The sequence below is a fragment of the Parastagonospora nodorum genome (genome assembly GCF_000146915.1).
Source record: "Parastagonospora nodorum SN15 chromosome Unknown scaffold_24, whole genome shotgun sequence".
Taxonomy (NCBI): domain Eukaryota; kingdom Fungi; phylum Ascomycota; class Dothideomycetes; order Pleosporales; family Phaeosphaeriaceae; genus Parastagonospora; species Parastagonospora nodorum.
In genome coordinates, this window is record NW_001884572.1 from 518688 (window position 1) to 530619 (window position 11932).

Genomic DNA, 11932 nt, shown 5'->3' on the forward strand with positions numbered 1-11932 from the left:
CTTACATACGGCACAGCGCCCTTTGTGACAACTTCAACATGACTGGGCGACCCAGGAAACTTACTGTCCCCAACCACAAAATCATAACCCGCGACACCTTTCCCCATGTCAAGAAATGCAAAATTGAGCTTCGTGCCCGTTATCACTCGTTTCGAAATTTCCGGCGGTGTCTTGCCGTCACTGACGGTCCTATTCGGTAGAGTAGACTGCAATGATGACTGTATCTTCATTTGCGTCGTGCTGATATCAATGAGCGCGCGTGCTTGCGTCGACTCATTCGAAGTTCCAGAGGTAAAGGAAACAAGCGGTCCAGCCCAAGCCTGCGGATCCGTAGTCCCAGCTAATTTTCCGAGTCGCGTCCAAACCGCCCCAGAGGTATTATCGTCCGTCAGGCCCAAGTATACGCCTCGTGCCGTAATCACATAGCCTTTGCGCATCGAAAGCGTATTGTAGTCGGTGAGGCGCATGACGTTCAGGAACGGGTCGTGTGAAGGTATGCTGGGAAAGCTGCCATTTCCAGGTGCCGTGACCCCGAAACCGACGCCCATGAATAATACTGAATTGAGGTGCTGCTTGTACTTCTTATCGAGCTTTTCCAGTGGGCACACACCCTTGTCTCTGTCCTTATTGAATCCAGGACATCTGACAATTTTGGTTATGACGAGTACCGGAACCTGGCTTATCGCTTGCTGACTTCTTTTGGAGCCATAGAACGTGATGGGCAGATTGGCAATTTGGCCGGTGAGCAAGATGCTGTTATCACTTATGAATCTCCATCCGACTGGATTGCCTTTTCCCAGCTGCAGCTTTGGTAGTCGGTTTGCGCCTATCACGACACCAGTACTCGTAGTGTCAATGGGGAAGATTTGCCGCGAACCAGCAATGACACCAAGAACGCTCGGTGTGTAGCCTGAGGCGCGGGAAAACGGCTTCGTCCATGGGAGGAAGATGGTTTGTGTAGGGAGAGCATCAGCGCTGGATGAGCGAGGCCGGATGGCTTGCGGGATAGTATCGGATGGGACAAGAAAGACAAAGGCCGGAATGATGCTCACGAGAGCTGCGGCTAACAGAGCTCGTCTAGGTTCCCGCATAACTTCGCTTTGAGGATGTAAAGGCGCGTGTGCGGCCTCGTAACTAAGCTCTGGAGAGATGCGGAGGCACACCTCATTCTGTGTAACGATGGCAGGAATGTGACGGATGGAATGCAACACAATCGCCCAGCTCATTTCCAGCAAGGACCTTACATCAAAACTCCCTTGTGGTTGCACCTTTTGTTCGATACTGTGATTATGTAAATAGCCGTGTAGGTATCCTCTCTTCTTCATCACACTTCATAGATTGTGCATCAGAACCATCATCTTGGCCTTTCTGATGCCTCCGCATAGATACCATAGGAACGCTGGAGATGCTACGCGACGGGATTCTTTCTGGACGTTCTGGATCATAGAGAGATGTTGCTTCCGATAAGCTTATTGCCTCGATGGCCACTGAGCGCTGGAAGCATTTCATAAAGTTTGAAGCTGCAAACCTGCCCCATCAATCACCTCGCTCCACCTCCCAAGATGGTTGATGACAGCATCGGTGTAGCTCGGAACTCAACTTCCCGCCCACCAGGCGCCGGCAAAATTCCTGCCCGCTGTTTCTTCATGCGAAGGGGTGAAGAGCCTGTATTCATTCAAAAATCTCATTGGAATTGAGTAAAATATCTTGGAGCTGCGTGTATATTCAGGCTGCGATAAAAACATGTCACAAGTGTGCTTCTAGACGATGAAGGTGCAGAGCAGGCATGCATTTTGCCGCAGCTCGAGACGGCGAAGCGACTAACGATATGTGGTTTAGCTGGATGCCCCATCTTGATCAGCCCCAATTTTATCTCTCGCATCGATCTCGCTCGTGTCGACCTTGTTTTCCTCGACATTCATCCCAGCGATCTGCGATGCCATCCAAGTCCCGAGGACTGAGAACCTCTACCGGCTGGTAAGTCACCATGATTCGTCATCGTCGGTCTGCTTGATATCACCTACGATGGAAAGTGACCAGGGTGTCTGAAGATATACACAGAACTTTGCCGTCGCAGTGTAAGCCCAGCGACACTTTGTATAGCTTCAGAGCTTTAGGCTACTAGACAAGTCACGACTTATCTAACGACTCTCAGTTTAACGTGTCGTAAGCGGCGTGTGAAGTGCGATGAGACCCTGCCACGCTGCAAGAATTGCGATAGGGTGGGACGGGACTGTGCATATCCCGAGAAGCCAACTGTTCCCCAAAGGTCACGAACTCTGAGTGCACGCGAGGCTAGCGAGGTGCCAGCCAAGCCAACTGTAGCACACCCCAGTGCTTCATTGACGAGCCATGTTAATAATTCCGATATCATCTCAAGGCCGGAGCCTGAAAATGCTGTTATCGATCCCGCGCCATCGTATCCGTCTTTCTCGCTTGCGCCGCGGGAGGTTCCCGTCAACACTCTCCTTGACGACAATTTCTTCTTGAACGATAACCTGTTCGCATTTGACGACTCGCTAACGCCCAATCTTGGTCCGGTTGAATGGTATGATCTCTTAGCAGAGGACGCCATCAATAGCATGCAGGGACAGAGCAGCCGCTGGGATTTCGACATTACGACTCTCTCGCGAAGACAGTCGCCCAGGCAATCCGTTGCTCCAGAGACTGTCGGCACCTCATTTGATGGACAGGAAGCTCAACCCCTACCTGTACTCCATAAGCATTGGAACACCGAAAGCGCCCTTGAACTCACACAAGATGAGGCTGTGTACTACAGACATTTCATAAACGTAGTCGCACCAGTGCTGGACCTCTTTGACCATGAGAGGCATTTTGCTAATATCGTCCCTCATCTCGCTCTGCGCAACGTTGGGTTATTGAAGTCCATTCTCGCGGTTGGTGCATGTCATATGACTATCGTTCACCACCCATCCGAGCTTGGAGAAGCTGCATCATTTCTGCCGGGAACACCGGCGTCAGGCGCAAGTGCGACGACAAATACACGAAGGATCGCGGGACAATACTACTATGAAACACTTCAGTATCTCTCTCAGCATCTATTGTATCAGGCTTACACCACCTCACACGAACTTCTTTCCACGGCTGTCATGATCAGTATATACGAGGTGAGTAGTTACCCTTTCAACGGAGGTAACATGCTAAAACTTCGGCTCAGATGTTCAGCACGGTCAACGACTCCAATCATAGTAACTGGGACCGGCATTTGCGTGGTGCTTTCTGGATCCAGAAGAATAGTGGTGTTAGTGGCGAGTCTGCGGATAGCCTACATCGCGCAATATGGTGGGCGTGGCTCCGTCAAGACGTATGGGCCGCTTTCCGTACCGGTCGGCCGACTCTCACAATACACCAACCACGTACACCCATCTCAGCTTTGACTCCTGATGGGCTAGCGACAAGGATCATCTATATTGCCGCAAAGTGTGTGCAGTTTGCAGCGACTCCCAAGGAGGGCGATATTGCTGCGTACATCGAAGCTGGCGAAACTTTGATGCGCATGCTTGATCTTTGGAAGAGGTCATTGCCTGCCTCATTTGAGCCGATCGGCATCGCGCCTTCAACAATGGACAGCGATCAGATATCACCAATTTGGATACACCCACCTGCGCATGCTGCAGCCATTCAGATGTACCACTTCGCACGCATCATCATGATACTGAACCAGCCTTCTACGGGCGGACTAAGTACATATCAGACACGCTTCAAGCAAATGAGAGAAAGTACGATGACTACATGTGGAATTGCTATCGCACAGCAATCTCAAAATTTGCCGAGCGCTTTTGTAAGCTTCCAGGCAGTATACGCAGGTTAGTCACGTTTACCAGCAGCATGGAATGTTTACTGACCGAAGTGTTGCAGCTGCTTTGTGCGCCGAAACTCAGGATCGGCAGAGTGAAGTTCTCGACGTGCTTGACAAGGTTCTCAGCATCAGCAAGTTTCCGTCACGATCTATCCTGGATGACCTCGTGAGTGTGTGGAACAACGCGAAATGACCAAAGAACCGCTCATAGTTCTCGTTATGCTGTGTGGAGGCGCAAATACGAGCCTGAACTTATGATTGAACCGCCCGTTGCTACATGACCTGAGAAGAACCAATGATGCAAGATATGAGAAGTAATCTGATGTGCATACTTGGCCTCTGATTGGGGCGCAATGGAGGCCAAACGTAAGGACCATCCTTACTGGCCATGTTTCAGGATGCTGACGAACAAGTTGATGACGGCCAAAATACTCCGGACGATTCGAAGCGTGCATCTCACCCCGCCGCAGCCGGATCCTGCAAGACACGGTCATGCCGCATCGTAATCATCATCATCTCTTGCGGAGAAGTAACCGGATATGAATACGAACGATTGCATGCAGGGCGCCGCCTTCTTCCACCGAGTACTTGCATTGCTGTCCCTCATCGCATATTGCCAGTCAAGAGCAAATGAATAGCCCACCAATGACCCCGGAGGTATACAGTCGCCGGCACGCGCGTTGGAGACACCCGATCATGCCTTCGGTCACACTTTGGCGCTGGTAGAGAGGACGACCCAGTTCTCGCTCGATAACCGGCCAGCTTCTACCCTCAATTACTGACATTACTTCATCAATTTCAACCGATCTTATTAAAACTCTTCTGAATATATCCTGATAGTCGGCGGTCAATGGCTCTCCGGTTATTTGAATAAGAAATCATGCCCGTCGGAGGTGGGGTAATGAGCTCGCATTTCCACAAGGTCGCACAGTAAAGTGTGTCCAGATTGCAATGGAGAATGAAAACCGATGCAATTTATGCTGCGATATGAAAGCGACTGTTGAGCTCAATGTATAAAGAGCGCGGCATCCAGACACCACAAGCCGATACTTCAGTGTACAGTGGTCAAGTGTCTACAATTGCATGCTCGTCGTCATGAAGTCCACAATCGCAGCCACCCTCAGCCTCATCTACTCAGCAATCGCGCTCCCCGCAGCCGAACCTCTTCGAGTACTACCATCGAACTGGCAATACCAGATCACATCTCTGCGTGGCCCAGGCTGCCCCGACTTCGGCAAAGATCCCGATGTGGGTCGCACCACGCGCTTGACCTTCGGTCAAAACACCATGGATGGCAGCGAGATCTACTACTGGTTCGTGGCATACCCACATCTGCGTGTCGATCTCGCCGAAAATGACCATGTATGGTGCGAGACGGAACTGAGCTACGAAGAATTCAAAGATGTGACTCAGACGGTCAAAAGCGCTGATTACAGGCTCCGACTGCATAAGAATGGGACGAGGGTCATCGCGACGTACGATCTTGAGAATAGTGTCCAGGCTATGTTCAAGTTCACTTACGAGGAGGCTAATAAGAAGAGTGTATGTGTAACCTCTACTCTTTTTTATAGAACTTCGCCTGCTAATATTCCGCTTCACAGATTACCGATGTCATCACCTGGAATGGCCCGCTAGCATCTGGGCAGTACCAGAAGGAAGACAGCTCGGCCGGGCGAAAAGAAGAGATTTACAAGCTCCCAAAGTGTGGCGCTGGCAAGATCAAGTTTCGCACTGAGCTTTCTATTACCGGGAAGAAAGGCTTGAAGGGCTTCGTGGCAAGTGAGCATAGCAAAGATACCGCAGGTATCGAGCAATACTATGGCATTCAGCAGGGCTTTAGCTATGATTGGGAGAATTGCGACAAGTAAGGCAGTGGTGGGAAGTGTTGCGCATACCCGTGGAATAGTTAGACCGATCATGGGGATGACGCAATCTTATGCTTCAGCGCTCCTAGCTTCTTAGGTCTGTGGCGACTGTAACTTGTAGTGCCCTCAAGAGAGTCCTGTAACGCTTCTGCAGATATGATGTAAGATGACTATGGTGCACGTTCATAGTGACTTTACACCCAATGCTGCAATTATCAACAAATAGATTTCAAAAAGCTGTATTGTGCTTTGTCGGCATTGCTTTCTTTCTCCCTTGCCGTGTCGCATAATTTTCAACACTTGCTTATTGGTAAGTTCTTCCTCTTGTTCAAGGTATATTATGGGTCGCTTCATGATTGCTACATCTGTCCTTTTGATTATAAGAGTTTACATAACCATACGGCTATCCTAGAAAAGAGGTAGTGGTGTATTCAATCCCTGTGTAGATACCCAGCACTAAAGAATGTGAGAAGAGAAAATGAGAGCAGAATGATTCCTAGCATGACCCCATATCGTTTCGGTGCCGGATAAAGTCAACCATCGGCCTGAGCTCTAGCGTAATATCCAAGGCTGGTGGCATTGCGACGAAGTGCACACACAGCTTATGCCACAGGTTGGCAAGATTGAGGATACAAAGTGCCCGCGAGATTGCCTGGGCTAGTTGTTCCCGGGAACGTAATGTTTGTCGAAAGAAGCGAAGGCAAGCCGTTCATGCCATATACTGACCGCAAAGGATAAAGAAATCCAGCTCCAAGTGTCTCGTTGACGCAGGTCCTTTGGTTCAAGGTCGCAAGAGTTTCCTGCGCCTGCGGAATCGGGGCTGTACCGCCACAAGCGAATGCCGTCGCGGGACCGAGATAGAGGGTATCGATATTGTCCGAATTGATACAGATCTCGTACACGCCGTCAGTTGGTGGCCGGAAGTATCCATTAAAGACGAAGGTTCCATTATTCGGATTGTAGTCAATGCCGGCGTACCTAGCCGTCACACCGGGGAAATAGAATGGCGCGCCAGGGATGGTCGTGTAGTCGCCCCCTGGATTATTCACGCGGGGTACGGTCAGATCATTTGTCGTGCCAGTACCCAGTGGCGTGAGGCCAAAGTAGTAATCCGGGCTGACGTCCCCGGCACCGTACGATTGTGCACTGACGATGTTGTTTGCATAGAATGCAAGATCCAGCCCTGTCGAATCACAAGCAACGGTTTCTGGCAGGAAACAGGCATTACTTGGAATTGGCACGTTAACAACTACGACACTTGTTGGTCCGCCGGTCGGATCTGTGCTGGCTACCGTTGAAGTAAGTCCAGTCGTTCCACTCGTGCGCGTAATAGTGCTGAGCACCGGGACACCAACGACTACAACAGTCGTCAGGGAACCAGCTGGATCTGTGGTGGCTACGGTGGATGTGAAGCGGATCGAACCAGTCGTTGATGTAATAGTGCTGAATGGTGTAGGCTCGCCTACTACAACAACAGTTGTTGGTGAGCCGCTGAGGTCCGTAGTAGGCACAGTAGACGTAAAGCTAACAGATCCACTGGTAGACGTGATTGTGCTTAGTTCGGGAATGCCAACAACCACAACAGTCGTCAGGGAACCAGCTGGATCTGTGGTGGCTACGGTGGATGTGAAGCGGATCGAACCAGTCGTTGATGTAATAGTGCTGAATGGTGTAGGCTCGCCTACTACAACAACAGTTGTTGGTGAGCCGCTGAGGTCCGTAGTAGGCACAGTAGACGTAAAGCTAACAGATCCACTGGTAGACGTGATTGTGCTTAGTTCGGGAATGCCAACAACCACAACAGTCGTCAGAGAGCCGCTCGGGTCTGTTGAAGGCACAGTAGATGTGAACCCGACCGTTCCAGTTGTCGAAGTGATAGTGCTGAGCACTGGGGTAGGCTCTCCTACTACGACTACAGTGGTTAATGATCCACTTAGATCTGTAGTAAGCTACAGTAGATGTGAACCCGACCGTTCCCAGTTGTCGAAGTGATAGTGCTGAGCACTGGGGTAGGGCTCTCCTACTACGAACTACAGTGGTTAAATGATCCACTTAGATCTGTAGTAGCTACAGTAGATGTGAAGCCAAATAGAACCAGTAGTCGAAGTGATAGTGCTGAAAGGGTTGAGTAGGCACTCCGACAACAACCAAGGTCGTCGGCGTCCCGCTAACGTCCGTAGAGATTGTCGAGGTGAATTCAATAGACCCTATGGTTGAAGTGATTGTGTTGAAGGGCTGCGTTGGCACCCCAACGATTACCACCGTTGTTGGAGTCCCAGCGATTGTTGTTGGAACCGTCGAGGTGAATCCAACAGAGCCGGTCGTGGAAGTAATGGTATTGAAGGGTTGTGTTGGCACCCCAACGATGACCACCGTTGTTAGAGTCCCAGCGATTGTTGTCGGAACCGTCGAGGTGAACCCAACAGAGCCGGTCGTGGAAGTAATGGTATTGAAGGGCTGCGTTGGCACCCCAACGATTACCACCGTTGTTGGAGTCCCAGCGATTGTTGTTGGAACCGTCGAGGTGAACCCAACAGAGCCGGTCGTGGAAGTAATGGTATTGAAGGGTTGTGTTGGCACCCCAACGATGACCACCGTTGTTAGAGTCCCAGCGATTGTTGTCGGAACCGTCGAGGTGAACCCAACAGAGCCGGTCGTAGAAGTAATGGTATTGAAGGGCTGCGTTGGCACCCCAATAAGTACAATAGTGGTAGGTTTACCACTAATAACTGTAGGCAGCGTTGAGGTGAACCCGACCGATCCTCCGGTGGAGGTGATACTGCTGAGCGGCTGCGTTGGTACACCAACAAGTACAATCGAGGTTTCTACGCCATCGATGGCAGTGCTTGGTACCGTTGAGGTGAAGGCTATCGAGCCAAATGTGGTAGTGACGGTGAGAAGAGCATCGGGCGTTCGTGTCGAGCTAAGCTTTGGTTCTCCTACGATTACCACAGTACTCAGCTGGCCATCAGGTCCAATTGTAGGCACTGTCGAAGTAAAGCTCGTCTGTCCGGCTGGTCGTAGTAATAGTTGAAAACGGTGGTGTGGGAGTTGGGCCCAGTGTTGGTTCTCCGATGATTACAACCGTACTCGGCTGGCCATCCGGACCAGTTGTAGGCACTGTCAAAGTGAAACTTGTCGATCCGCTCGCCGTAGTAATCGTCGAAAGGGTTGGTTCGGGTACATCAATTACAACATAAGTTGTAGGTGAGCCATAGTGACCAGTCTTGGAGACCGTAAAGGTGCAGGTTGTCGAGCCACGTGTCCTGATATAAGTCTGTAAGGGTTTACCTACCGGGTAGCCGTGAGAGTGTATATGTGCTGGCTTCGCATGTGGTTTCACGGCGGAAGAACCACATTTGGGCTGATACCATCGACACTTTGTTTCAACTGCGGTGGCAAGACTGAGGAACCCAAGGTAGACTAGAGATCGGATAGCTCCACCCATGATGATGGCAGAGGATCGGTAGAGTGTAGACGTGTTGGTTGGATAGAGCCATATGCGTGAAACAAAATAAACTGCTCTTTATAGTTTTTTTTTTAGAATTGTTTCTTCACGTGGAATGCAGGAGCTGAATTGAACGCTTTTCTCTGGACGTTTTCCTAAGCTCCGTCCATCACATTACATTCTTAGTCAATCCTCAAGGATTTGTTTCACCGTTTGCAGTACGACATCTGTGACCTGACTTGGTTACCCACTAGTTTCGGGTGGCATGCGGGTCCTCAGAAGTCGTGCAAGAGGCTTACTTGCATTGGACAGATGGCAATGTGGGACGCTAAAGAATTAGGATGGTATGCTTGGCCGCATGTATCGGCAATGTGAAGCAGGCTGAGATTGATAAGATCTCATTTTAGGTATTACCTAATGTGGACTGACATACCTAAGAAAGAAGTCAAAAGGCATAGGGACGTTCTCTGAAATGCCGATATCGACCAGATCCAGCCGAACTATGTTATGCTTGGTCTTGGAACTCTGATATGCTGTTACGTCGAAAGCACTATTCTACAATCTATGCTAGGGGGAAAGCATACCTGTTGAGACGTAGATCGCTGTATTAGCTCAACCGTTTTATTGCTAAATGCGCAGGGTGTATGGTTTGACGTTGTTATTAGCAGGCATTTAATGTCCAGTTTAACGATAAGTAGAATATAGTAACACCTAGCTAATCAACAATGATTGCTGAGAGGAAGTTGGAATAAAGAACAAATCTGAGTGAAGCAATGAAGAGTGTCCGGTATCGGGAAGAGTTGCCGGCTTGGCAAGCATTCGACTTATACAGCTTATGGATTAGGCCCTTTCTGATGTAGCTTAAGCTTAATCCCTTGATGGAGCACGGAACAACTTTCCGTCCAATGTACGAAGAAGCTCGTATTTGTTGTCGCACTACATGGGCCACCCCACCAAAATGCGCTCAAATAAGGTGACACGCCTCACTATAACGATGATTGCAACCACACTACGCATTCGTCCCTTATACTTTTTAGGCTTTCTGCGCGTGGAATGGCCTATTTTTGTGAATCTCGGTTAAGAAATGGTGGAGTTATAGAGGTTCAAAGTATAGGACTTGGTGGTTGGGTGGCCTGTGCGGTGCAACACCAAATAACTACGAGCGCGTAGTAACACAAACGCAGGAACTTGCTTTGGGTAGCGATAATCTGCTCCGCGGAATGCATTCACCTGAGCACCCCCTCGGTGATAGAGATTCCACGGTTTTCTAGAAGGAGTATAGATGTCAGACGACTAGGAGAAAAGCGATCGGGACATTAAAACCTCGATGGCAGGCTACCGCGCCAACGCGCAGGGCGGATGGCGTAATGTCAGGAAACCCGAGTTTTGGTTGAAGGGAAGGAAAGCGAGTCAACGGTGAAATTGAGCTATGAAACATCAGGCGGTCATTTGAAGTGAATTACACTTATACTACTACAAGGTCATTTAGGATTGGATGGCATTTGTGGATGACCTGGATTTCAGATAAGGGACACTCAAATTATTTACATGTAACGTATTATCACCAACGCCCGGGCATCTCCAGCCAATATGTCCAGAACCACAAAGCCAACACACCACCCATCCTGTTTCGCACCTCCTGTCTCAAACAATTCTCTCAACGACCACGCCCCTGCGGCTCCAATCATCACCGTCACCATCTGTGCTCGCTCCAGCACTATGGCTTAGACTTCTATCTCCATCCACCTCCACTTCCCTCGTCTGGACGGTTTGTACACGGATATTCCTCAACTCCACTTCATCTTCCTTCTGCCCCTTCTTTGGCTCAGAGTCCCACTCACTCCTGTATCTCTGATACACTCCCTGTGGTGCCACGCTCTTGATCTCCGTCGTAATCGTCGTTTGGCGACCCAGGTGCTGATTCAGCGCGGAATCTGGCCGTATAGCCGAGGAGTTGGAGGTGATCGAACCCTTTTGCTTGTCCATCTCGAGCTCGACTTCGGTGATGGACACACGGCGGGAGCGCGACATGTGAGAGCCGATGGTGCCGTTGGCAGGTTTGCTGCCGGTGGCAATGCCCGAGCGCGCGGCCGATTCTTCCTTCTGCTCCTTGGAGGTGACCCAGTGAAGCACGACGACGCAGAATAGGATATCGGCGTTGCAACACATGAGGCAGATCCAGCCAGGCTCGCCCTTCATTACCATCAGGATTGTAAGGTTGATGACGGAAGTTGTGAGCGTCGCGCATGATCCGATGAACGAGCGGAAAGCCATACGCTTGAGTACCGGGTTCGCGTTTGTTTGGTAGGAGTGCAATCCACGGAGAGGAATAATGAAAAGGAGAGTAAGGTAGACGTTGACGATGACCTCAAAGATGATGAGCGGCATCATAGCAATCTTTTGCATACCAATGATACACACGCCCTCGTCGTTGATGTAGGTTATGCGCCTGGGTAGTGTTAGTTTGTCTTCGAAATGTGTGTAGAGGGGGGAACACACCAAATGAAGTTCATTATGACGAAGATGGTGTAGGGAAGGATCATGAAGATGCAGTTGAAGAGCCATAGCTTAGATTTGTGACGAGGCTTCCTGCTTCCGTCAACGATGTACTTGTCACAGTCAGCTTACGATGTCGATCATTTGGAGGGGCATGACCTACGGCTCTCTTCAACAAGGAAGACGTACATGAGACTCTTAGTGCTCATGTATGCATACTAGGCGAAGGATGATGCCTGCTTCGCAGACTTGATCGCGAACTGCTTGATGCCTGAATGCATGACTGATGATGCTCGTCGCGAA

At 50.0% G+C, this 11932-nt stretch overlaps 5 protein-coding genes across 5 annotated transcripts; 2 read left to right on the forward strand and 3 right to left on the reverse strand.

Moving 5' to 3' along the window:
- Position 1: 1 nt before the first annotated feature.
- Positions 2-1091, reverse strand: SNOG_13023 (hypothetical protein; the record flags this gene model as incomplete). Its single annotated transcript, XM_001803185.1, has 2 exons — positions 2-42; positions 65-1091. 2 exons carry the CDS (start codon positions 1089-1091, stop codon positions 2-4), a joined length of 1068 nt encoding a protein of 355 aa, XP_001803237.1.
- Positions 1092-1936: 845 nt separating this feature from the next.
- On the forward strand, positions 1937-4013 carry SNOG_13024 (hypothetical protein; the record flags this gene model as incomplete). Its single annotated transcript, XM_001803186.1, has 4 exons — positions 1937-1977; positions 2156-3128; positions 3179-3827; positions 3880-4013. 4 exons carry the CDS (start codon positions 1937-1939, stop codon positions 4011-4013), a joined length of 1797 nt encoding a protein of 598 aa, XP_001803238.1.
- Positions 4014-4915: 902 nt separating this feature from the next.
- Positions 4916-5688, forward strand: SNOG_13025 (hypothetical protein; the record flags this gene model as incomplete). The annotated part of the gene is made up of 2 exons (XM_001803187.1): positions 4916-5362; positions 5422-5688. The coding sequence occupies 2 exons, from the start codon at positions 4916-4918 to the stop codon at positions 5686-5688; spliced, it is 714 nt and encodes a 237-aa protein (XP_001803239.1).
- A 372-nt stretch (positions 5689-6060) lies between these two features.
- On the reverse strand, positions 6061-9133 carry SNOG_13026 (hypothetical protein; the record flags this gene model as incomplete). The annotated part of the gene is given in 4 exon segments (XM_001803188.1): positions 6061-7617; positions 7757-8699; positions 8776-8962; positions 8981-9133. 4 exon segments carry the CDS (start codon positions 9131-9133, stop codon positions 6288-6290), a joined length of 2613 nt encoding a protein of 870 aa, XP_001803240.1. The 3' UTR covers positions 6061-6287.
- Positions 9134-10777: 1644 nt separating this feature from the next.
- Positions 10778-11838, reverse strand: SNOG_13027 (hypothetical protein; the record flags this gene model as incomplete). The annotated part of the gene is made up of 3 exons (XM_001803189.1): positions 10778-11582; positions 11633-11756; positions 11793-11838. The coding sequence occupies 3 exons, from the start codon at positions 11836-11838 to the stop codon at positions 10778-10780; spliced, it is 975 nt and encodes a 324-aa protein (XP_001803241.1).
- Positions 11839-11932: the final 94 nt, after the last annotated feature.